Source organism: Fringilla coelebs (genome assembly GCF_963513975.1).
Source record: "Fringilla coelebs genome assembly, chromosome: Z".
Taxonomy (NCBI): Eukaryota; Metazoa; Chordata; class Aves; order Passeriformes; family Fringillidae; genus Fringilla; species Fringilla coelebs.
In genome coordinates this window covers 21,726,589-21,753,641 of record NC_140031.1, presented here as the reverse complement: position 1 = coordinate 21,753,641, position 27,053 = coordinate 21,726,589, and the positions used below count along the sequence as shown (strand labels likewise).

Genomic DNA, 27,053 nt, shown 5'->3' with positions numbered 1-27,053 from the left:
TCCTATAATTCCAAAATAAAACATTTAAATAAAAGCCTTTTTTAAATTATGTGGGTTGGCTAAGCACAATTGATACTGTCATTCACTTATCTAACCAATTAGTGCTCCTAAAGAATGTATTTTATTTGTTCACTATCATTTATTATCAATGCGGTAATTTTGCAGCTTCTCAGACAACAAATGGCTGTCTTACATCTGGGGAATAAAACACACAAAAGGGTGTTGGTGTGCTGTTTGAATACATGCAATTACTGATAGTTAAGTTCTAATTAGCATAATTAGTTTTGAAACAGTTCCCATAATAACTGTCAACATTATGTCAATTTAGCTGAAGTTAATGGCATATTTAACAAAGACACACTTACTCATTTTCAGTATTATACTATTTAAAAGAGAGGAAGAGGCAAAGCTCTTTCTGAAGAAGTAGAACTGCTTTTCATAGACATTGGACATTTCTTATGTTTTTTCCTTTCAGCAATCCAACTTATAAAGAAGTACTTTATATAATTAGCCCCCTACAGCTTCCATAAGACCATTCTTAAAAATTAACACTGATAAAATGGCAATAAAAAGCAACCAAAATACAGATGTTTGCAAATTCAGTCTTCTGTTGTTTTGGGGAAGCAATTTGCAGGGGGATGCCAGGTTTGTAGGGGGAAGAAATCAAGAGGTAAATCCTGTAAAATATAAAGTAAGTAGTATGCTAAAAAGTAACAAATGTTTCCAGTCATACCTAGACAAAACATCCCTTCACTGCTTAGTAGGAAAGGACATAAGCCATTCACAAAGGCCAGTTTTACTGCTTTTCTAGTTTTGCTGTTACTAGAAATTATTTCAGAGTACTAAAAAATGATCCATTATTAAACTAACAGTAATTTCATTGGCATCTTTCACATTTCCACGAAGAAACCATTTACTTTTCAGAGTCTAATCTACTTCATGCTGTATAGTCATCTCACACAACAGAAGGAATGGCCAACCTAAGCTCAATACTTGCCATAAAGCTGAAATCACACATCCAGTCCTGACTGAATTTAAAAGCCATGTGTATTACAATCTACATGTTTCATTTGAGGATCTTTGTTATAGTGTACTTCTATTACGTGAATATTTCATAGAGCAAGTTACCATAAAGTACTCACCAAACATGCTTTCTCAGAAAGCTCTCTGGACTGTGAGAAACATTTCTTGTGGCACAAAGGATTTTTTTTAATTTATATAAATCAGATAAACAAAATTAAAGACTTCCTGCTCCTTAAAGCAAGAGATTACTATTTTTTTTAATTAGGAAAAAAACCACCATACAGCCAAAGAAGCAATAAATCAATAAAACCCGTAACAGGAGTTTGAAAGTAAACCATGACAAAGCCAAATATGAAAAAAAAAAATCCCAATTAATCTGTGCAAATTAATTTCCTTTCATCTGTGCATTTATCATTATGTATCACAGAGACACTTTATGTTTAGGTTTCCACTGTTTTTATATATGAAGCTAACTAGAAAATGTTATAAACAAGAATTTCTTCAATCTGAGTCCCACAAAATACCTTTATACCTCTAAAACAGTAATTAATTGCTCAATTTCAGACTTGTTAGCATAACTTTAAGCATATCAGATTATTACAATGAGAACTTCACAAAATTGCCTTTATTTCAATTTATTTTGAAGCATTTTCCAAAAATTCTTCTCACAGTAATAAATGAAAAAGTCAAAACAGTAAGTTTACAAATGACATTTAAAAATACTTATGGAGTGGCAGGGAACTGGTAGAGAACAGGAGGATGACCCCTAAATTTTGGACACTGAATGAGGTAGCAACTTCATGTTAACTTCCAGTCCATCCTACCCTGAAAAGATGCCTGAAGTCGAGTGAGACGACTGACAGCCTATAGTGCAAGGAGTGAGATAAATTAGCTCTACCACATTTTTCCTACACTTGTGCAAAACCCAGCACTGAGATACACAGTGAATTGCCTTCCAGGAGTAACTATTACTGACCATGGAGAGGAAGAGACTGACCAGACCAACATGACTCATAAAAACATCCAAAAGCAGAACCACTCCTCAACTCAGCTTTCCCTTTCTATTCAGCACTGAAGACATTCCGCATCATTTTCTTAATGCTTTTAAGTCCACACTAATTCTCTGTGCAGACTCCCATTGTCTGTTTCACCACCACAGAATCTGTCTGTCATGGACAGTTTGAAATGCTCATGACAGATATTGAAGAGTAGCACAACTATTACTTAGCTGCCTCTGAACAGTGTGGAGACCTCACTGCAGTCACAACTTCCTCCTGAGGGGAAGAGGAGGGGTAGGCACTGATCTCTTATCTCTGGTGCCCAGCGACAGCACCCAGAAAATGGCCTGAAGTTGTAATAGGGGAGGTTTAGATTGGTTTCTTCACCCAGAGAATGGCTGGGCACTGGAACAGGCTCCCCAGGGAAGTGGTCAGAGCACCAGCCTGAGAGAGTTCAAGAAGCGTTTGGACAATGCTCTCAGGGACATTGTGTGATTTATGGGGTTTTCTCTGCAGGCCCAAGAGCTAGACTTTATGATCCTTTTGGGTCCCTTCAAATCAAATTATTCTGTGAATTAAGGGTGCACATCAAATCCAATTCACTACCCACTCATCACAAAATCAGCCTTCTCCTGCACATGTTTAAACCAGCTCTGCGGGTCTACACAGAAACTGTATTTTTAATTTATAGTCCAACGGCCTATACTATAGGAGTGAATCATTCATAGCTATTGAACTCTACCTAAAGCAACACCTGCAGCCCATTTTAATCCATATTCTGTCAAAAAAAAAAAAAAATCATTTCCCACAGAAAGGTTTTACACCTGTGAACCAGTGCAAGATTTTGTGAATTTTTAATAACTTATTGACAGAACAAGAGAAAAAAATTACGGTTTTTGTACCCTGTTTGCAATTGCACTGAACACTAGCATGTATCTTTGATCTGTTCACTTGTCATTCTTGTCTATATTGGCTCATAATCACTACTCAGTCAGATCCATATCAGCTGAGCATCAACCCAAGTGAGAATGACCAGTTCTAATAAAAGAACTGATAACAGGTTAATTATTTTTCAGTTGAGCAAGACAATACATTTAAAGCAGTTTCAACTCAGACTGTGACCAGCTACATGAAAATTCTTCATAAAAATCTCTTCTACATAAGGGTAAAGTCTCTCCTAAGCATGATTAAAAGTAGAAGCTCCAATTACTAGAATCTAACAATAGGCATCTCAAATTCAACTCTACCAAATCATGGAATCACGGGGAAAAGAAAAGTATGCAAGGAGAGGGAGTGATCCCTAACTTACAGCCCCTTTTAAGCAAAGACCAAAGTCCTTAAAAACCTGACAGCAAAGTATTTGTCAAAGGAGGCTTGAGACATATGTGACACTAACATTAACCTTAGGAGACAAGTCTGATCAGCAATTCCAGATAAGAAATAAACACTTCTGAGAAACCTGCACCTCCACCCTGTGCACAATCTGCTCAGATCTGCTTAGATGGCTCTTGCCTGCTTTTGCATCAGCATGAAAGAAACTGCAGTCAGGCACAGATAAAAGATGTGGAGAGACAGGAAGGAAGAAGTCTGTGGCAGACAGATATGCCATCAAATTATATAGGTGATGAGTTAAAGGGTCTTAAGGAAGCAAGGCTCACTGAATTTTTCATCAGGCTATTGTTTTATGACCATTTAAAGTACTTATTGTCGAAGATGGTGCTACATCTTCCTCTAGTTTAAGCATCACAGCAAAACAAAAACACAATATTGCTAGCAGCATGCCCCCTAATAGTCATGCAGATAGAAACAGACCATCAAACAACAACACAGCCCTTTTTAAATTCAGTTAATTTGGAAGAAATATTTTTTTATTCCCAAATACAGAAAAGAAGAAAAAATGTGGGTTTAATGCAATTTAAATTCATTTCTGATCATTCATCTACTTTCTTTTTCATTTCAATTGTACATAATCCAAATACTTCATTCACAATTAACAAAATTCATAGGTTGACGGGAATTTAATTCCCTGGAAAATATTAGGGTTCAAAACACAGAACTTCCAATAGAATTAAGTGTTTGCAGTAAGTGTGGAGTTCAAAAAGCCGTACCTGTCCTAAAGAGCCATAAACAGTACCACCACCACCAAGCAGAAGCCAGGATTAGATTTATAAGCAAAGATTTGTTGCATTTGAAGTGAAATACTACTTCAGACAGATCATAGAGAAAATAGCCATCTACCCACCAATATCATATGAAAAAGAGTCATGGTGATATCTCACCAACATTGGCTGACCATAGCTGCTTTCAAACTGAATACTGCGTTTAAAAAAATCCAAAACAAATCACAAAATAAGCTTCCCCTGGAAAGTAGATGTGCATTGACAAAGTTTTAACGACCAGCTAAAGACAAGAGATGGGGAGGCAAAGCATTAATAAATTTTTTCCCTTCTTTATATAAGCAACATATTACCACAACTCTTTGAAGAAAAGTATAGGCTAGTACACAGGGCCCTGCATTAAATTTCAACCCTTCTTAAGTTATTAATATACAGAAAAACAAAGCAGTGAAACAGATGCTTGAAACCAAAAAGCTGAAAGGTCAAGTGTATGATGCATCTCTGCCCCTTTCTCTTCCCTTATACTTTTAACCAAAAGACTTCCTTAAACTCTTGCTTCACACATCTGTGTCCTCATGAGGACTAAGTACTTTCAAAAGTGGAAACAGACATTGATAGAAATCTCAGGAGAAAGGACAGTTGCCTTCTATAACATGCGTTTTTTTAAAGAAAGAAACCATTTAAATGCAAGCAGCTGTATTAATGCAACATTCAGCTCAGGCTTTATGCAAAATCCAGTAACCAAATTCACAGTTACTGCTACCATAAATGTTATTCAGCTGCACTCAACATATTAAGTAATGTGTGTAGGCATGCATTAGGTACTTCAAAAATGCAGCGTAAAGAGGAGAGATTGGTCTGGAAATAGACTCTGGTTTGATCCCCATCCTCCCACCAACAGACACAGAGATAAAATTTTTTTGGTACATTTCTAGTATTGAAAAAAAGTTACTCACCAAACTAGCAGTGAGTGAAGGTGCTGACTGTCCAAATGTTTGGTAGCGCATCCGAACAAGATTAGTGGTTTCTACAGGTTGCCACAGCTGCTGTCCAGTTGCACTGGGAAGCAAGTATTTGCCTGTCAAGTTCAGAAAGAGTGAGTTAAAATATGAGATGTTGCAACTGAGGGAATGCAATGGACAGTTTACTGTAACACTCTTGCCACTGTGATACATAATTCACTGCAGCCCTGACCAGAGCTGATTCCAACAGAATTCCTGGCATTCACTTGCTAGTCCTTCACATCATCCTTCCACTAGATACAGTCCTCTGTTCTCAAAACTGTATCTTCTTCCTACATAGAAACATATTTAAAGCAACAGGAGATGCAAACATCTAGAATGCTAGTTCTGAAACTTAAACTCTGAAATAGTCAAAAATGAAAACAAGAAAAATATATTAAGAAATATTCCTCTATTTACCCCTTGAAGGAATAAGGTTCTGAGTCTCAGGGACAAAGTGAGATTTATTGGAATAAAACACTTACCACGTGGACAATCACACAATTCTGTGTGTGAGGACTATTCTGCTTCTATTCCAGAATTCGTCATAATCTACCCAAGGATCTTTATCCAGTGTCCCAAGTAAGGGGAGATGAACACGGTGCAGGCCAGCCATTCCTTAGGAGTGCTCAGTTGGGGCTCTCAGTGCCTGTGCTCTCTGCTCAGAGGTGTCACTTTGCTGTGGGCAGGAAACCGTGAGCCCAGGGCCACACAGGGTCACAGGGCCACGCTCCCCATCACTGAGTGACACCACTCAGAATTGTCTCCCTACAGGTACTAACGAGGCAGGCCACATCTCCAGCTCATGAAGCCTAAGCTACAAACTAGCAGCAAGAAGAATATTCAAGGAATTGTACTAAGATGACAAGCATGTATCAATACTATTAACTTCTGCTTATTTTCAGCCGCTGTCAAGAAGCAAGCTATATATACTGGTCTCAGCAATATGTCCACCTTAAGTTCTTACTTATCTCTGCAAACTGTGCAAAAGTGAGACAGTAACATTACTAAAGCAACTGTCTTCTCTTGGAAGACCAACAAGCTGATGCAAAGCAACAATTCAGAATCTTAATCAAATCTCAGTTTAAAAACACAATGCAAGATCTTGACTGAACAGATCAAATTAAAAACATCTCTAAACCACATGGGCTAAACATTTGTTGCCTGAAATCATTAAACCCCACCTCATTAATTTTGTCATCTAAGACAGCTATGTTGTGGCTATGTGCCTGACCACTGACAGGATGTGTACCCTGGTAAATTGGCACAGGTTTGCCAAGAAATCAAAAGCCTCAGCTTCTTAATTTTATTTTAACAGTAGATCCACAGGGAGTTGCTAAGGTCTCGGGAAATTACTGTCTTGGAAGCTAGAAGTTCCCAAGCAGCAGCACAGGATAGTCTTTTAACACTTTCCAATCAGTCTTCCAAATGTGCTATTGTTCTTTGTTACATTGGTAAAGCAGAACCCATAAACATTTTTGCACCCCATTTGCTAACAGTCTGCCCGAGACTAGAAGAAAAATGTACAACAAAGCTGTGGTTTCTTGCCCATTTATCTAGGATAACATTTCCTAGAACTGGAAAACCTGAATTAATTTCCCATCTGCTCTCCCTGCTTCTTTCTATAGAATTTTCGTTCCCTTTTTGCATAGGCTTCTATCATGCTCAACTAAAAAGTTGCCATAAAGACCCTTAAGGCATTGATTGCAATATACACATCTTTGATATTCCATTTATGTCAATCCTCAAATATACCAGTGACATATGCAGTCAGAAAGAGCTTTATATCTATCACCTCAAAAGGTTTATTCCTTCTCATCTAGATAGAAAAAAGAAAATTAGGAAATGACTGCAAAAAACTAAGTTATACAAACCTTTCATTTAAATAGGTATGTTTTACTTCTTTAATGCTTTCTAAAAAGAGGTCTATCCTTCCTTTTTGAGTCTACTTGTCAGACACTGGTAACATGAAGTTCTCATAGAAGGGTGAAATCAAACATTTCCTAGTGCTGAGATCCATAGGTTTCCAGACTTTCATGAACATCCAGACAGCTCCAAACAAGCCATCATCAAAATGCTTCAGCAATACCTATTTTGTCAAGCAGACATACAATGCACATAACTCCTACAGAAACTCTATATTAATCCCCTCTGCCATAAGGAAAATTATGTTAAATAATTTTCAACTTCATCACCGTAGCATAATATTAGGGCATTTTATCTTCATAGAAATCAATATTTGAAAACAGTAAGCCTTCACCTGATCCTTTCAAGAAAAGGTTCATTCTATTAAAGTTTGTTCTAAAACTGGGGAATAACATCTCTCTTTGGTTAACAAGTGCACTTTCTCATAGGGTGCTGTGGTTTAGGAATGGTATTCCCAAGCTTAGCTTTCCCGGTAAAAAAGAAAATTGTAAGCTGCTCCCCTCCCCCTCTAGTGGGACACACAAAAGGCAGAGATCAATGATTGAGGTAAGGACATTAACTAGAAACAGCAATGAGGTAAGAAAATGAACAGCAACAGCAACAACACTATATATAAAAATGTACACAAAGAGAGGGTCATTTACATGCAAAAATGCCCAGCAAGCCCAGGACAACAAAAAACAATGGCAGACAGACCCTCTGCCCAGCACACTTTCTCCAGGATCAGAAAGAAACCGTGTTGTTCTTGGTAGCAAGAGAAAGAGACCCTTTCCCTTACCTCCCCAGCAATGAGACAGGATGGCAATGAGTAACATTTGGGTCTTGGCCTTGCCCACTCAGCACAGCACATGGCAGCCCAGAACTCTTGGGCTCAGCAATCCAGCAAGCTCAGCGGCTCTGGCAGCCAGGACTACAGCACACACTAACACACCTGGTACTATAAAGAAAATTAACTCTGTCCTGGCCAGAACTAGGACACAGGGGGTTAAAACCATCTCAAAATCCACTATCAGACACTAGACCCTTCCCAGACTGCAGTAATTTTCATTTCATATGAACCCCACTTAAGCTTCCCAAAAAAGAAGATGGAAGGCAATCATTTGCATTTAGTACACAAATTAACATTGTTTTAAGTAAAAACAAGCCAAAAATGTTTAAATAACAAGACAATTTAGTCTAGGAGGAGAAAGATATATGAAAAATAAGCATTTTTATTAATGCTTGTACTTACTTTTTGTTGTAAATGTGCACCAGATCCAAAATCTGGAGAGCTAATATTGTCTGTACCTTACCATATGCAGGGCATTCTAACAGCCACCTTTACGATCTGCCCTTTACAGTAATCTATATTTTACTCTGTTTTTATCTTGCTCAGATATCTGAAAGAAAGTCTAAGATATCTTAGATACAGAGGCTAGAGGAGATGCAATCCTATGCAACAACAGAATCTTGTACTAAACCCTTCCTTGAATTGTAATATTTTGCCTGACTCACAAGGAAGTGGAGTGGATTCACTCAGTACTATACAGTCAGTATCTCCACTGCAAGAATTCACTTAATATTTCATTATTTTTACTGCACAATTAGCCTCTAGAAATATTTAAAATAATGTTTGGGGTGTGTCTGTTGAAAAGATAAATTAGGCAGTAAACACTATCAAAATTACCAGTGAAATCGTGAGCATGTGTGATGCTGGAATTATCCCTCCACCCATCTTTACCCCCAACAGGAGCCTTAAAGTTACAGTTTTTCACAAAATACTGGAATTAAGGTAAGCAGATTGTCTAGAAGTCCAATTCTTTTCATAGTACACAGGCCTTTAAACACAGAAAAGGCATACAAGAAATATGCTTTCTAAAGAGGCAAAATTAGCCAGGCCTCGGACAAAAAGATGGTAACAGATAAATTTCTTATCTGAGAACAGAGCTAACCTACTGCATTTAACCATTACATGATAAAACAGTCCCTGCCCAAAGTGAGTTAATCATCCCTTCAATTCCTCTAACAATAACAAAAAAAAAATTAAGTTTAAAATCCCCTTATGCTGTCCACTCCCCCTTTCCCTTGACTTTATAGCACTCCACCACTTTTTTTGCTGTAGTTTCATAATTGTATGCATTTTACTGCTTTTACATTTTCTTTGACAACCTTTGATTTTATACGTATCCACACTTCCCCTTATTAAGTGGTTTCAATGCCAGCATTACACAAAAAATATGAGCTGAAATACATTATTATTTTCACACTGCATTCATGTCTGCCTTCAAGTTTAATTCTCCAAGAAGCTGCTTTCCTTTTTAAATAAACTGATTCATGATGAATTCATGAGGGACTGAGAGGAAGGCTTCGACTCCACCACAACCCTTCCATCTTAATTCAGTATTCTGGCCCATATACAGCATAGAACACTGCCAGCATCCAAACCACTGATACACTGGTAGTAAAGTTCATACTACTTTCATAAGCTATTGGTATTGAGTCATCCACTGATAGAGTTCCCCTACTTCTGGCCTCTTCAATTCCAAAATGGTCACTGTTGACTTCCTCCATTTCCTCTGCAGAAGCTTTGCTGGTATCTTTGTCTCCCTTCTTGTGCCTGAACTATCAGGACAGCCTAAAGTAGCTACATGGGAACTAACAGCATCACTTCCCATACCTGAATGCTACCCTTGTTAGCCAGCACATTTATCAAAACACATTTTGATGAAGGGTGGTTTTAAGTTGACTATGTAATGGCAATAATTTAGCATTATTTAATAGAATTACATCATCATTGGTGAACATAGGTAACACATCACTGCAGTTCAGTGGCAGCTTCCCCTTGAACGTGCCTCTTGTATATCTAGATTCATTTGTAATGAGTATTTGTTGAAGGTTCAAATAGAATCATCGTTAATTCTTACTTCTATTATGTTCAGCAAGGGCCTATTTGTTATATGACATATTGTATAAGGACAAACACTAAAACCACATACACTTCCACAAGAATCAGTCACAAAAGGTAGGCTTTGCTTTATTCTAAATAGAAAAATTTTTCCTACTGCTGAAGTTCTACTCTCCTTCCTCTGTCCCTGTCAAATGTGTATCATAATAGACAGCTGAGAATTGCTAAATAAGATAGAACCTAATCTTCCATTTTCAGCTAGAATTTAAAAATAACTTTGTCTCTGATAATTAAGCAATTGCATATTATTAAGAAAATGTTTTGGCACCCCAATAAGATTTTACCTTCACAAAAACACTTAGGACAGTGTAGATTGCACTGCTAGAAAGTCTGATTTGTAACTAGTCAAAATGCAAAAAATAAATACAGAGGAAGCATCTTGAAAGTTTTTAATAGAAGTATTTTTTGTTAAAATAGTAGAAGCAGTTTTCTATTACACTACTGCAAACAGAATACAGGCATGTACTTTTCTAAAATGAAAGAATCTGAATTTGGGCTGACAGCAGCTACAGACACAATTAGTCCAAAGCAAAGCTGTGCATACAATTACAGTGTACCACAGACTTACCAGAAGCTAGCATCAATGTGTTTGTGTTAGCTGCTGTGAAATAGCAGACTTCAAAATATCCTCTTGCCATCTGCACATCTTTAAGGCAAGGGCCATGAAATACGTATTTCAATTATTTGTCTTGTTAAATCCACTATAGGTATTTATTATATGTGCAGAATATTTAAAGAAAATACAGAAAGCTAGATACTTCTCCCTCACTGGTTTACTTTAAAATGTAACTGATTTTATCTAAAGAATCTATGCTCTGGACAAGTCAGATTTGCCAAGCACAGTTTTGAGTTGGTTGCTCACTCCACACTTCTTTTTGGGGAGCTTCAGGAGGATGAGCTACCTCAGAGCAACAGCAACAGGCCACAGTAGAAGAGAAAACTGGACTCTACTGCCGAGTGCTCTTGATCATAAAAATGTTCTGAAAAGAAACACAGATGGGTACTGCTCCCTCTTCTTAGCCCTGGCATATTTTCAAACACAAAAAAAACTCCAGAAGAGCTGGGTTCATTGACAAGTTTTGATGTGAACAGAAGAAAGACTGAAGCCACCACCTGCCACCAGGTCACCAGAGAAGCAACAGCAGTCCCAACATATCCAAAGCAGCCACTGTAAGCAGATGATAAATTGTCTACACCTGGTGAGCTAACACAATGCTTCTTCTCCAAAAACTACTGGCCTATGGAACTGCACAATGTCCACTGTGTAAGAAGGAGAACTGCCGTTTCACCAGCTCATGTGCCCTGCCAACTCAGACAGGTTGACTGGAACATTGGGATCCACAACCACCAGGGACCCCCAGAGAGACCCCCAGGACAGAAGTAAATGTTCATAAAGGGGAAGGAAAACATGTTAGTGATTTCAGGGGAATTATTATCATAATCTGGGACAAACAGGAACTTCCCTGTACTCAGAATGCATGGCTTTGGGAAAAGCTATTCCCCTATGCATCTGGACAAACAAAGAATGCTTGCTTCTTAATGCTACATGGGTGTTAATAAGTTTTGTATTTTACCAAGTTTTGATAACACCACTGCCACTCACAAACTGCCTGAGCAACAGGAAGTGAAGAGCAAAGCTGGCAGCAACACACCACCACTTTTGCCACCACAAATAAGTGAAGCCTCACTCCAGGCTCAGACACCTGCCAGGTGAACGGCAGAGCTCCACTTTCAAGGTTCAAGTTAGGACACTTAACTTTACTGCCTCAAACTGAACTCCTGCAGATATCCCAGCTGTAGAAAATGATGGGGACACTGCAAATTTTAGGGTCTATTTTCACATCTGGGTGGAATTAAAGCCTATCATTCCCATTAGCTGTTAACCAGAAAAGAGTGGATGGATTTGAAGTCATCACTAGGAAACTTTTCAGAATTTTGCCTTATTCTATTGTAGCTGCATCAGCAAATTTACTTAAATTTCAAATCCCCAACAAGCAAAAAAGAAAATTTACCATTTTAATAATTTCTTATTTATTGCCCAGAACTTAAAAGGAGCATGTTTTGCACATTACTCAGCTACACGTGGTTGAAGTCAATGAACAATGGCACTTTCCCAGTCTGATGCAGGAGGTGAAATTTTCCTTTCAGCCATTTTGTTCCCTAAACAAAACATTATTCAGGTAAGCCCATAATTACAACTGACTCAATTACAAATTCTTTTGTTACTGTAGAGGAAGCCTTCATAAATCCTATTACACTCACTATAGTTCTTTTACTTTTTGATGTACTATAAATCTAAAATGCTCTGTATTTGTTTCACTTTCTAAAATTAGATGAAGCAGTGGCACTCTCAGGCACATGGTATGATTCTTTGGGCTGTCCTGAGAAGGGCCAGGAGTTGGACTCACTGATGATCCTTGTGGGTCCCTTCCAACTCAGGATATTGTATGGTTCTCTGATTCTGGCTGACAATGCATGAAAAATAAATGTGACCCACCAAAGGCAAAAATCTGGGGTGAGATTATGAACTTAAAAAAAACCACAAAAAAAACTGCAGTAGACCTACCTTAAAATTTCACCAATAGTGGCAGAATTGGAACTGGAAAAGGACATATCAAGTTTTGGACCACAAACTAGTAGGATGTAGGATGAAAGGTTAGATCTGTATCCAAAAATACATACATACATACATACATACATACATACATACATACATATATATATATACATACACACACACACACACACACACACACACACACACACATATATATAAAGAAAATGAAGAAAATGAAGCCTCCATTAACTACAAAGGCATGCAGAATCAAGCCCATTTATTAATCAATCAACAGGATAAGTCATCACACCCGAGAAATAATGGTTCATGCTTGGAACAAAATTCTTTCACTGAAAGTCATTTAAAAGACAGTACCGAATTTTGCTCATCAGGAAATTACTCAGAGTAATTCCCTTGCTAGCAGATACCCGCTGAAGTTATATTGACTATTTGCAATTTATTATTGAAGTACTGTGACAGCAATATAATATTTGAAATGCATTTGAGACCACTAGCAAATCTCCCTAACCTCTATTAAGATTTGGAAGATAAGAATAGGTTTGGGGTTTTCACTTTGGTTTGTTTGGTTGTGTTTTTTAAGTTTTCCATACCAAACACACCTAGCTCAATAGCACTGTTAGCCAACCAATGACAATAACTACATGATAAAAAACCCTACAGACTGAAGTTGTTGTTCATGACACTACTTCCTTACCTCACAGCTCTACTGAAATACAACTCAGCAAAATAATTAGTTGGTAATATTTATCAGTGAGCTCAGAGATAGAACACTCTACTGCTTCCTTTTCTTTATCTTAACAATAAATAGGTCCTTTTCCCATAATTCTAACATGCAGTTTCAAAACTTATAAACTGCCAGTCTGTTCTATAACACAAACATAATATGCAGGTATTACTGCATCCCTTTCATCCTTTTTTACAGCTTACACCCGCTCTAGAAAAATTTCAAGGTCAAGTTCTATAACTTTGATAATATAGGAAAAACACACAGTTAAGATTCACACTGCACACATGATTCTACAAAAAGCACAAAAAACTACATTCAAGAGATAATGTGACAGAGTTCCTTTCAACATATAGTCTATTTTGCAAAACCTAGAATCCTGCACACCAAGAGGTCAGAGATAACTGATACTGGCAGACTTAAAACTGTGCCTGGAACACAAAGGACCTCAAAAATTCACTATTGCTCAATTCAAACATTACGTGAACAACTGCTTCAATCACAGCTTGGCTCACAACTCTCCACCAGCTCAACATTTGGGGTTTTGCTGACAGAATTTATGGTATGAAATAAACATCTCCCATTGCACTATGAAGAACATACCCAGCAACCCATAATTGACATTAAGACAAACATGAAATGATGTGTTAACATGTTATTTTCTCTACAGTACCCATTGTGACACCTTCATGTATATGTTGTTATGCCCCATAATTAAGCCCCTACATGCTTAGAGTAATTTTTCAAAAGGTAGAGTTTCCCAATAGGAAATTCTGCTCCTATTTTCACTGGAAAACATCTTTAAATTTTTCCACTCAAGTTGTCAACCTTCATTCTAAGGATTAAGTTCAGGAAGTGCTTTTTCCCTCTTCTCAAATATTTATCTGTACATTCAATTTATGCTAAAGCAACCGACTTGGAGAAAGCAAGTATGTGGTCAAATCATTTGCTTTACAACATCCACTAGAGAGAGAACACAGGGAAAAAAACAGGAAGATTTAAGCCTCTAGGAGTACAGATCATGTGTTCTTGATGTGCAATTATAGTTTATAAATATGCTGCAGTCAGTTTTGCACTAATAAGCTCAGGTACTAGCAGCCTCACAAACCTCAACAGGACTGCAGCCTCACAAACTTCAAATTTAGTTAATCAGCTGATTAAATGCAAGTATATAGCAAAGTCCAGGCAAGTGGACTGGACTTCCATCTGTGCTTTTACAGTTTTACTGCTAAGCATACCTGAACCAGCTAATTCAACAGCTCTTAGGGTACTTCTTAAGGAGCTACACTCAAACCTCAGAAATTTAACATATTAATTTCCTCCTCTTTTTGTTTTTCCACTATGACAAATGACTCTTAACAATTTTCAAGCTGCTTTTATAAGTGTTCCAAAGAGGGTTAAACTCTATTTCTCCCTCCTTCAAAACTGGCAGCTTGCAAACATATCTGCTAATTAGGCACTCCATTGCTACAGTTTGCTTTGATCTCAACAACAATCAACTTTTCATGTTCTGATGATACAAGCACAATTAAGCAGCAATCGAGGAGTTAAAGGCAAAATAATGAGACAGGAATACAATATCTTCTGTTCTCATCTCATTCTATTACATGGTGCAGACTCCAGACACGTCAAAGAATATGGAAATTATCTTGCTAGGCACACAGGGAAGTAAAAATCAACTCTGCTATGCAGGCTGATTGAAGCCTTAAACAATGAAGGTAACTGACAATGACAAATATAACCTAATGTCATCTCAAACACCAGCACACCAAGAACTATCTAAAAATGCTTATTTCATAGCAGAATATATTTACTCCATCTGGAGAAGACAGCTTTGTACTGAATGCATTTAAAAAAACAAACAAAAAACCCTCCATATCACATTTCCTCTGCCATGTAATTACAGAATAGATTGCCTCTATCTCCTTCTACTAATTCTGGAATAAGTTTAACACGTGGAAAACCTTTGAGGAAGGCAATTGAAAAGACTGCCAGATAAGCTCTGGGTAGGCAGTGAATGAATGAAACACGCTGTGCTTGTGTCATGCACACGTGGGCTGCTGAACCTTCCCCCCTCTGTAGCCTGGAGCCCAGTGGTGTCAGCCCCCGTGTTGGGCTGCTACTCTCCCTCTGCTGCTGCTGGCAAGAGCACTCAGGCAGCTGCAACTCGAAAGGTACATCCAAGTCCTGACATGTGTCACAATGAAAACCATTTTGAAATACTTCTGTTCTGATACGAGAAGAAAATGCAGAAAGTAAAATTTCCTATTAAAGGCACATCTGATAGAGCTTTGGCACTGGCAGTCATTCTTACCCCTTACATCCTACAGCATCCCAGTAAATATGGTGCAAATATGTACAATTTCTTCCATAACAGGAAGAAACTTTGATTATGTACACAGTAAATACAGAACACTTCCTTGTACCTACACCAAGAGGCCATCACTAATAGAAATAACCCTATTTTTAAATGTTGCCATTAAACTAATCATTTCATCACTATGACAAACAGTTGTATATTATGGGAAGGTCTCATTTCCAAAGATGTTTCAAGGTACAAGTCACATGCTTGTACAAGTTCAGTTTTCCCCATTCACCAAGTTGTACCAAATAGCTGACACTGTAAGATTTCATGAGCTAATCTCCATTTTCAACAGTATTAATGATAATTTATACAGGGCAATGTTTGTGAAAATTCCGTTACTGCCAATTGCTCCTCTCTATGAACAGGGAAAACCTCCTCTTCCAAGTCCTGCCAGCACATGCCAACCTATGGGTAAGAGAACAGCTTGATTTTCATGGTCCATAAAGCTGTTGATCTTTCTGCTAATTAGTGTTAGCAGAGTGATGAATCTCTGAAGCAAAAAACAGACTGAGAATTCCCAAATTCATTTCAAATCAACCACAGATTAATTATACGGGAATAACAACAATTGCTGAGCGTATTTGGATGACTGATGACTCAGAAGTGGAAAGCTGATCAAAGCAAGTACATTAAAGAAAAAATACATAAATCTGAGGGGTTTTTTTTGTTTTAGCTCTTCATGATCTGTAGATAACACATGATCAGAAGAACACTAAATAATTCTACTAACGTAGAGTGCTTTAGGATCCTTGGATTAAAGATTCTATAAAATGAAATTAGTATGTATTATGTTACCTGTACTTGTGTAAGATCAATATAAGCCTAGTAGATAACAGCCCTACCACAGTTAGACACAATTAGCCCACCAGGAAGTCTTTTCCAAGCAGTTATTGATGAGATAACAGTAGGTGAGATAAAAAGTTCAAACTATAGATAGCTAAATGTATTTTTTTTCTTTTATATAACAGCAGAGCTTATCAGTACAGTATGAAACAACTGAGTTAGCTGCACTACTCTCCAAAATATGATATCTTCCCAGAAATATGTTCTCATATCTTTCAGAAGTAGAAAGGGAGTTAGCAATCTCCAAATGCTGCACAGCAACTGAGAACCCAGGACTGCACTGCCCATCTTGGGGCAAAGTGAGGAGCAGCAGCAGGACATGAAAGTCAGGGCAATTTGTTTTGCTTGTCCAAATGATTTGCTAGGTTAACCCGCTCCACGGTAAAAGCTCATTTAATTTCCAATCCTTTCACATTACCTTCTGCTGTGGATTCTTTTTAAGCGTCTCTGAACACAGCAAACTAAAATCTGTAGACAATTTAAGCCAAAAACCCTCTGACTATAGACAGCCCTTTGAAGTTTGTGGAGATCAAGACAACCAGCCACCACACAAAAGCAGCTTTTAATTAACATCTTTTCTCCCGATTCAAAACAAGTTTTTAAGTCCCAGTCTGTGTACCATTAGAAATCCTTAAGAAGGCAATCTAAGGCTACAGCAAGAGGGATTTAAATACATGTGTATTAAATAAATGTCTATTGTCCCAAGAATAATAGAGCTGCTCTTACCTACCATACTTTCCTCTCAATCACTTACCTTCCCCGTCCAGCACAGCGCCAATGCCCCTGCATCCAGAGGGCACCAGTATGATGTAGTGTGTTGCAATTTCCAGTATCCCTCTGAGACAATCCTCTTTTCCCTCTCTATCTGACCTAGGGCTGTGAAACAAGCAGCTGCAACTCAGCTTTGTGACAGGGCTTATCCTGCAGTTCAACAACCTGTGCAAGGATTGTGTTTAACACTTTCTGTGACACAAGCAAAACTTTTTAAGATCCGGTTTACTTCCCAGACAAAGGGTATGGCAAGCACAGTTATGGGCATGTGTTCATGCAGGGAAGACGGAATCTGAAGCAGGAGAGAAGTTAGGACACAGCAGAAGAGGAAAAGGCAAATACCAATTATAGTGTAAAGTGACTCCGTTATCCAAAACTTTATAACCTGTTGGAAATATGACTTTTCAAATTAAAAGATGAATTGGTCATAAATTACATTCAAGTTCTTTTACTCTGAGATTGCTTTATCTCATGAATGCTAATGTTTAGTAACCACAGGTATGAAATACTGTTTTTCATCTTGTCTTTCTATTAAACAAAACTGTTAGCACTTCACAACAAGAACTACTAAGGGAGATCTGCTAGACTAATAGCAGGCCACATGCTATTTTCATTCCAAGCTTAGTCTCTGTTTTTCCACAAGTCTTCCTCCTTGGCAATGAAGATTAAGGAAAGCAATACTGTTGCAACAATTATATTGAAGGGGTTTATCCAAAATATAGTAGCATGGTGTCTGCAGGAACCACTATTCATTTCTTTTATTGGACAAACATTAATTAGTGGCTGCGTAGCAATTTTCTACAGAATGTAATAGGAGATTTATTCTCAAAAGCATTGATTTCATTTTTCTTCTACTTTGAAAAACATTCTTTGCTTGTCACTGAAAACATGTGGTTGCTGGATTGCTTAAAACTGTGCAACTCAGGGAAACAATTTTGGCTCTAGTTTCCCTGAAGCTGTGTCAAAAATAATTTCAGTTTCTATCCCACCTCCGCAGGTTTCCAGCCCTCTGCTCCCTGATCATCATGATCAGTACATTATGGTGTACTGGTGACCCAGTACATCATTCTCAATTTTTCTCGTATTCATATATAAAGAGTTTTGCAATTTACTTCAGCCAATTCAGTATAGTAGCTTCCCAGTAACTGTAATCTTTTGGGTTTTGCAAGTCTCATTCAATATACGGCAACAATACAGATTTTATTTCTTCTTGTATGTTGTACATAACATTATTCTCTCCTGCAAAGTTCAATAAACTCATTTATTTGGGATCTATTCCCAGAGGTAAAATCCCTATATATTTACCTCTATTAGTATTCAGCCCTACAGGAATTGAACTATTTTGTTTTATATGAATAAATAAATTTTGGTTTGTTTGTTTTCATTGTTAATGCTGCTTTTGCTCTATGGCTCAATAATACTGTTTTGAACAGGCAAAGGAAAGGGAGAGTAAAATACAAAGTGCAATTCACCTTCCTAAGATCTACAGTGACCAACATGCATCAGCATAGGAATATTCTGCAAATTTACAAGGTAGGAGTCTTGTCTCTTGCTTCACTTACTCCCACCTACTGTATTTTAGGAGTTGCACATTTTTTAACAATAGAGGCAGAGACTGAACTGAAAATTATTTCAAAGATATTTTTTAGAACTATTTTCCAATGAACTGATACCCACTGTTAAACTAGCACTTAAAGGCACATGAAAAGTAACAAAGGAGAAGAAAGAATAAAGGAATACAGTAACCAGTAATAGTGATGTTAAACATCAAGCACTTTCTCAGATTACAGGCCTCCAAATATTTCCCCCCTTTATGGACCAGGAATATTTTTTCAAAAACATTGAGACCTAAATAGAAATTTGGGAGGGAATGTGTGAGCATAGAAGTTATTCCTTTCCAAGCATATGTCAGATTACCATTTTAAAAGAAGGATTTATTGTGTGCCACTTTTTTTTTAAATGATACTGTGATTCTTGTAGTTTCAAACCACAGTGGCAAACCACTCTTAAGCATTGAAGAAATCTTAAAAAAAAAAAAAACCCAAAGCTTCAGTGTGTTAAAAAACGGACATAAATACATGACCAAAGCAACACTGTATTAATTTCAGATTACTGAACAGTTGAAACAACTCTAGGAATTAGTTCTCTATCTGCAGTGGTTTCTTTAAAACAGTTTTTTAAAAATCCCTAAAGAATATAAAGAACTTTCTGTCATCAGAATGAGTTTGATTAATTTAATCAGTATCATGAAAGCTGTTAAGATATTTAAATTTTAAGATACCAAAGCCCTAGGGTATTCAGGTTCATTTAAAGTGCATTGGTAATAAAGCAGTTTAACATCATTGCACACTATATTACCAAATCCTGACATGAAACCCTGCACAACAGATTGCATGCAGACAAAAAACATATCCATTTCCCTTTACAAAGTCCTCAAGCAATAATTCAAGCATAGAGATAAAGACTAGAGACTATAGCAGCCGAGCACAATTGCTATGTTTGTTTTTTGATTAGGCTGTCTTTGTTTTGATTTGTTTTGATTAGGCTGTCTTCTTCCTCTTTATCTGCACAGCTTATATGAAAAAAATCAGTTTTTAAAGACCACCACTCCACTTTAAAGTTAGACAAAAATAAAATTAAAGAACCACACCAGCTCCTGCTAAAATAATAACTGTGCTGGCAGTTCCTATCTCACTAAAACAGTAGTTTGGTTTACACTCCAAGCTTTCAAAGCTGTAACACTCCAGAGCTGCCAGAGAGCTTACTGAAATGGCTACCAAAATTGACACTTGTCTGCTGCAGGTCACTCATTTTTCATGGAAGCCCATATGGATCACAAATACTTTTACACTGTTTCTGAAAGCTTCATAATTCATGACAAAAATGAAGCTGCAAGGGAAATGACAGATCTTACCCTAGTGACACTAAAATTCAGAGCAACAATTATGTGATGAGAGGACACAAGAAATTCCTGTAGTAGCATACGTTTTTTCTTCATGTAAAGTGTGAGAAAGTTTAATTGTTTTAATTCTTTAGGTTCCTTAAGACAAAATTATTTGTCACTTACCAGCCACACAGGTGATTTTAAGGTGGTGAGTACAAAGAGAGGTATTGCTATAACTTCTTGGAGCTTCTTCCAGGGAAAGGGGTAGGAGAGAAGTGAGAAAAGCAAATACTCTAAAAGTACTTTTCAGACACGTACTGCAAAAGAGTCAGCTCTATCCACTGTGGAACCATATTTCATCCCCAGGTGACAACAACTCTGACCAATTCACAGAATTTAGAGACAGAAGTGGTGCTTACTATCTCAAGTAAACACCATTTCAACTTCTTCTAACCTAAATTTCATGTACTTGACTCTAATATCAGTCAACATCACTTGGACAGATAAAACAACTTCCTCATGAGGGGAAGAGGAAGGGCAGGCACTGATCTCTCATCTCTGGTGAGCAGTGAAAGGACCTGAGGGAATGGCCTGAAGCCAAAACAGGGGAGGTTTAGGTTGGGTATCTGGAAAAGGCTTTTCACCCAGGAGAGGTCAGACACTAGAACACACTCCTCAGAGAAGTGATCACAGCACCAATCTTGACACAGTTCAAGATGTGTTTGGATGATGCTCTCAGGCACATGGTGTGACTCCTGGAAATGGTGCTGTGCAGGACCAGAAGCTGGACTTTACAATCCTTGTGGGTCCCTTCCAACTCAGCATGTTCTGTTATTCTGTGAAAACTCTATCTTCCAGTAAATTTGCTGAAATCTATTGACCCTCTCACCAAGTACAACCAATTTTTCTAACTATTACCCATTATGCACTTTAGAAACAGATTTGATTCAAATTCCAGTGAATTAATTTTTTTTTACATACACAAAGTCCCTATTTTTTTATATTTAATTTGCTCCATAATCAAAAGCAATCATTCTTCAGTGACCATCACTGCCACAGAGGTACCAGTCACAGCTACAATATCAGCACCTAGTATCTAGAAGATGCTACCAGGGCAGGGAGGGCCTAAGCCCTCCTCAAGCATCCTGCTACCTCTGCATGGCTCCACAGAGGAGAAGCTGCAGTCCACAGCTTGTGGCTTGTTGGTAACGCTGTTCCTCCTCTACGAGTATTCCACCACATAAATGATGCCAAATTGTATTTTCTTAAATGAAATCAAGTCTAAAGGCACCATCCATGCACTTCAACTCCTAGAGGAAACATATAGGTGATCCCATGGATGGATGCACATAAATCAGCAAGATAAATGCCACAGTCATGCAAATATCAAGATAGGTGTGATTTTCAGGCTGTGCTTGGCCACCTATCAGCAGCCCTAGAGGCAGAACGTCAAACATGACTCATGTCACTAACAGTCATGGAAGCCACATGGAAGAGACTTATGAAACTTCAGGTGGAGCTCACACATCCCATAAAGAGTTCAGCCACAAGGCAAACACCAAGTGTCAAGGTGCCATCAGCTCCTTGTGCTAACCCAGGTGACACTACACATACCCCAAACTCACCAGTCAGAGCTCCTCCAAGGCTTCCTCTCCTGAGCTGTCTCCCATCTTCACTCAACTGCCTCTTAAATTTAGGAGACTTTCCAAGGCCAGAAGACACTTCAGGACTGCTGGATTTTCGAAAAGGCATAGGTGGAGGTGACAATATGTGATCAAGCTGCAAAGAAACAGAAAAAAAAACATACCTATACTGTTTAAATGCTTATCTTCATTGAAAGAAAAATGTACATTACCTTCAACAAAAGATTATGACATCATTTGGGAAAAAAAGATCCCAAGATCTTAAGGTAAATAATTTGCTAAATGAAAAGAAAATTTTTCAAGTGCCAGATTTGTGTCTGGCTGTGTAAGAAAGCCATCCTTCTCTTGAACAGTTAACTCCACCTTCAACCACTCTCACGCAAACAGCACTGTGCACAGAGGTTCTCTCTGTGACACCGACTGGCTCTTCACACGATTTTCTTTGCCAAGTTTTCCCTACGTCCATGTCAGCAGTCACTAGATGGCAGTGCACCACCAACAAATTGTAAAGCACTGCCCAGTCCAGGGAAATAACAAAAAGATTTATCAAAGCCAGTGAGAAAAAAAAAATTAAATTATCCTGTTTATAAAAGGACCATTCATTTACACTGACTTTGAAGTTAAACGGAAATACAGATCCTCATTCTTCAGACTGGGTTCCTGTCATCATAGCCACGAAACATTTTAGCTGCCTGGTCTTGACAATACGTCTAATGTCTCACCATTTGATTAAATCCACTAAAACAAGACAAATGCACGTGAGCAAATACCAAGAAAGTAGGAAAAGGCAGGATATGCAAGTATACAAAGTATATAAAGTTTACAACCATCCTTCTCCCCTAAGTGCTGCAGTAGCATGGTGTCATCATTTTGAAAAACCGCACAAATTTTTTTTTCTGTAACATTTAAACCTTAATTCCCACTACAATTTTTTAGGAAGCCAAGCATGTCTAAGTGTTATATTTTTACAGTTCATGTACTGAGACTTATCAGCCAGAAAATCTGTGCATCACCTGCATACTTGGCTCTTTCATCCTTTTTGTCCACTGAAAGGAATGAGTCAAGGTCACAAGAAACACTGACAAAGCTGCACAGCAAAGCCCATTTTTTTACAGTCAATTCTACAGCAATGTACTGTCTTCCCTACAAAGCATTTTGAATCCTAGTTCCCTGTGTACTTTTGCATTTCAGGTTAGTTATTGTTCTGGGGTTTGTTTTAAAGGTTTCTTTAAGCAAATCTGCAGCACATTGGAAATGTACATACACTCCTCAAAAAATGTAACTGATTTCTTAATCTGTTTCTTCAGTATTTTAAGACTCATTCATGTTCACAACAGACACTTAAAGTATTTGATTAACTCACAGCACATGCCTTTAGCTATTTCCTAAATTAAGTGGTTTCGGGGTCGCAAAGAATATTTACTTGACCATTGCTACTATTAATCCTCCACAAACACAGGCATGTCACGAATATTTGTATTTACAACTTCTAAGATACCTCACAAGATGAATTTAAACATTAAATACAAATTACTCTTTTAAGAAGGAAGAAACTGACAACAGCTAACTTCTTAAAAAAACATCATTTTGAGAGTCTTTCATGTAAGTCTAAAAGCAAATAGTCAAGCTGCTTACTGACTGATGGATCCCAGAGATTGTTTAGAGTTCTAGACTCCAAATTAGTCCAAGCATCTGAAGATGACATAATCCCATCAAGGCTTTAGGTGAGTTCCCAGCAAAAATTCATGCTCTTCCTTGAAACAGGTTCAAACTTCAAAGTAACCAGCCACATTTTAAATCTCTTTTTTCCTGAGCTAAAGTTCATCAAGATTTAAACCGCAGAAGGAAAAAGTGAATTCATGCACTAAGCTCCCTACACATTAGCACTTAAGCCAACATAACAGAATTTTGCATTTTCCATTCTCTCATCTTTTCCCCTTTTAACCAGATAATCAAACTTTATGATTGTTCAAGTCACTCCCACAATGAACAGACTTGTGCATTCCACAACATGCAGTCTGATTTAAAGTCATTATTTCCAATTAAGGCTGTGCTCCCTTTTCACAGCTTTCTGGGTTTCAGAAGAAACTTTAAGACATCGCTATAGTCCAGACCAGCAGAGTATCATCTAGATCTTCAACTCAAAATTAAGAGGCTATCCCAGCTGCAGGAAAGTATGACGCTTGAGAGCTATGACAGTTTAAATATTAGCCCCCATTAGCTCACAGTCTTCATAGCAATGCCCTGCCAGCATTCTGTCACAAAGGTACCCTCTTCGTGCTGAGTGACTTTATTACACCAAAAGACATTTTTAAGGTATAAGACTTAGAAAGAAACAACACGAAAGTACAAGATTTAGTATTTTCATAGTGATGGCAAACGCTTGCCTCACAGAAACAATTACACATATATCAACAAAGCATTTCTGGAAGTTATCCAAAGACTCACTTTTGCTTCCAAAGGCCCAAAATAATCTGAGAGTATGTAAAATCTGAGAGTATTTGACAGGAGTCTGTACATTCTAACTGATATTGCAGTAAACCAAGAAGAGTAGACAAGAATATAGCCTTTAACAGCCTTGACATAAAAACTCTGGATGCCTGGGAAATACGAGAGAAAACTGACTGCAGAAAGTATCCAGGCTCCCAAGCTCCCTTCCTGTGCCAGCCTCTAGACAGTAACATGTACCAGAACTAGAGGGGTTTATAGCCCCCATTTAGACCTCATTTCAAGCAAAAGCATTTGTAGCAGATGAGGCTTTCTGCCCTCAACGGAACTGCCTTTCCTTCCTGACAGGCCAAGCATTCCAGTCCAAGGAAACCAATAGAAAACACTAGATCCTACTTCCTTGGAACACAAAGCTGGTTCTGAAGATGCATTACATGTTAGATATTCAATTCCTACAAAGTGGTTAATTCAGTCAAAAGGATGCTACAATCATTCAGTAAGAAGATTACATCAAATTCAAACAAATAACTAATAGCAAGACCTATTCCAACTTGTTAATACTTATTTGAAAGACCTGGAAACCTGAACACCATGAAAGTTCAGGCTGTGCATCTTATCAGATTATAAGATTATACACTGCTGTCCAGAGGACAACATTAAAACAGGTATCTAGAAGACAGATGAAATTCTACCAGAGAGATTTTAAATAATTTTGATTAAGCTGCTTCTGCTCAGCACTCACTCTTGCTCATCCACAATCATCACTTTATTGATATTTACTTCATACTTACTAGCTATATGTTCATGTACTGATGTTGCATGGCATGCAAACACAACAGGACAACTAAGGTTAGACTGGTTCCCCTTTTTTATCAGTCACATTTGCAAGTTGCAGGGAATACAATAGCTATATCCTTGCAGGAAGCTTCCAACAGACACATTCATGTTACATCTTGAATATCTGGCTATCTCATGCTCTGCTCACTGTCTTATTACTGCACTCAGGCTGCAGCCATACCCTTCTCTCAACACCCTTTGAAAAGAAATGTTAATGACCTTAGGAGTACTGGGATAACAAAGAGCAGGTCTTTTTAAGCTAAAAAGAGGGAAACAATGAAAAATTTAAACTGTGAAAACAAATGTATTTGAGTTCCCTGTATTTAAAGTACAAGGGGGGTTAAGTTAGCCTTAGAGTTTATACAGGCTGATTAGAGAGGGATTTTTAATCAGTGCACATCGCGCCATCAGTCTCTGCTGTTAATATTCACAACGCATGGATAGTTAACTTATTTAAAAGCCTCCCTCCCCCAACATTAAATAATACCTTCTCAATAAAGGCACTTTGAAGACAGAAAACACACAGCAAACACCAACCTATGTTGAACATAATGTTCTACAATATTTACTTCTTTCAATACATTTTTCCATATATTTGATGAAAAAATCTGCCTGCTTATCTCATAGATACGATGAATTTCTACAAAAGGACTGTAAAATTTAGGAGTCAATGACTTTCACAAAACACTACTTGCTCCCCTCACAGCTATGAACCTTACAAAAAGGAACAGAGAGTATTATTAGAGGAGAATGGTTTAAAAACTACACAGAAGAGAATATAAAAATATCCTTACCATAGACTTCTACACATAGATTTAGAGATCCTGTAGAAACAGGGATGGAATTTTGAGTGAAAATCTCCTCCAGTTATACAGGAATCAATTTGTTCTCAAATATTTTCTCTGTATTTTCAAGCTATTAATTTTCTGTGTGAATAAAATCAGATACATTCCTCTGAAGAAAATTATTCCCATACCATACTATGGGCTTTTAACAGCTCACCTACTCAGAAAGGATTATACTAATATTTTTTAAAACCTCAGTAGCATTAAATCCACCATCTACCTATCTACCATCATGTATTTATTCTGAAGCTAGAATGAATTCTCTGCTTTATAATTATATCATCAAATAGTCACATCAAGTACATCAGCCCACACGTCCTTATGAAAATTAAGGACATGACAACTGATTCAAAATAAGACCTTGCATCAGTGTTCAGGAGCACAATTTGAGCCAAGTACATAATGAGGAGTGAGGCAGTCAGAAAGAAAATGCATTTCAGAAATTCATGGCACCAGGTAAATGAAGCTAAGGGAATGCAATTATACTGATAAACCAGCATAAGGAAAACAAGCTGTTCTGGGCTGCTGAAATGTGTTGCAACATGGAGTGTGTTTTTCCAATAAAAATTGAATTGAAATGAGAACTGAACTTGTCCGATCAGCTCCACTTTTTTTTCAACACTCACTACGGTTTCACTGTCCAAGCTTCTTCCCTCCCACCCTCCCTCAACCCAATACTGCCTGCTCCACAGGCAGTATTTCTACTTCCCACAGAAACTGGAAAATACTGGTCAAGTATTCAGTCTCACAAATATGAACAAAGGTGTTCTATTAAGCAATTCCATTTCTTTCTCCTGAATGCAGCACAACTTCTTCCTACCTCAGGTCATGCTCTGCATGCATATTCAGTCCTAAGGTTTCCATAGGAGGGCAGCGCACTGTCATACATTTTTTATCTCCCCCAGACAAGCACCAATCCAAAAAACAAGATGCACTCTCACATGTAGTGTATCAAAAGCAGAAAATACCCAATGTAGTTTTACTGTTTAGGGCTTTTTTTGTTTTCATTATTAACTCAAAGTCCCCAAAGAAAATTACTTTAATAAGTACATTGTCAAGAAATATGCCAAATCACAGACGTTTAAAGTGAGAAAGTAGCAGGTTCC

At 37.7% G+C, this 27,053-nt stretch overlaps 1 protein-coding gene across 1 annotated transcript in view; it reads right to left on the bottom strand.

The window, feature by feature from the left end:
• The window catches only part of MAST4 (microtubule associated serine/threonine kinase family member 4), a gene marked incomplete at its 5' end in the record, with an annotated part of 275,947 nt that overhangs the window by 190,747 nt on the left and 58,147 nt on the right, over positions 1-27,053 (bottom strand). The window contains 2 exons of the mRNA XM_084225039.1: positions 5,095-5,216; positions 21,800-21,953. Coding sequence (XP_084081165.1) covers positions 5,095-5,216; positions 21,800-21,953 — 276 coding nt within the window. The remainder of the gene's footprint in view (positions 1-5,094; positions 5,217-21,799; positions 21,954-27,053) is intronic.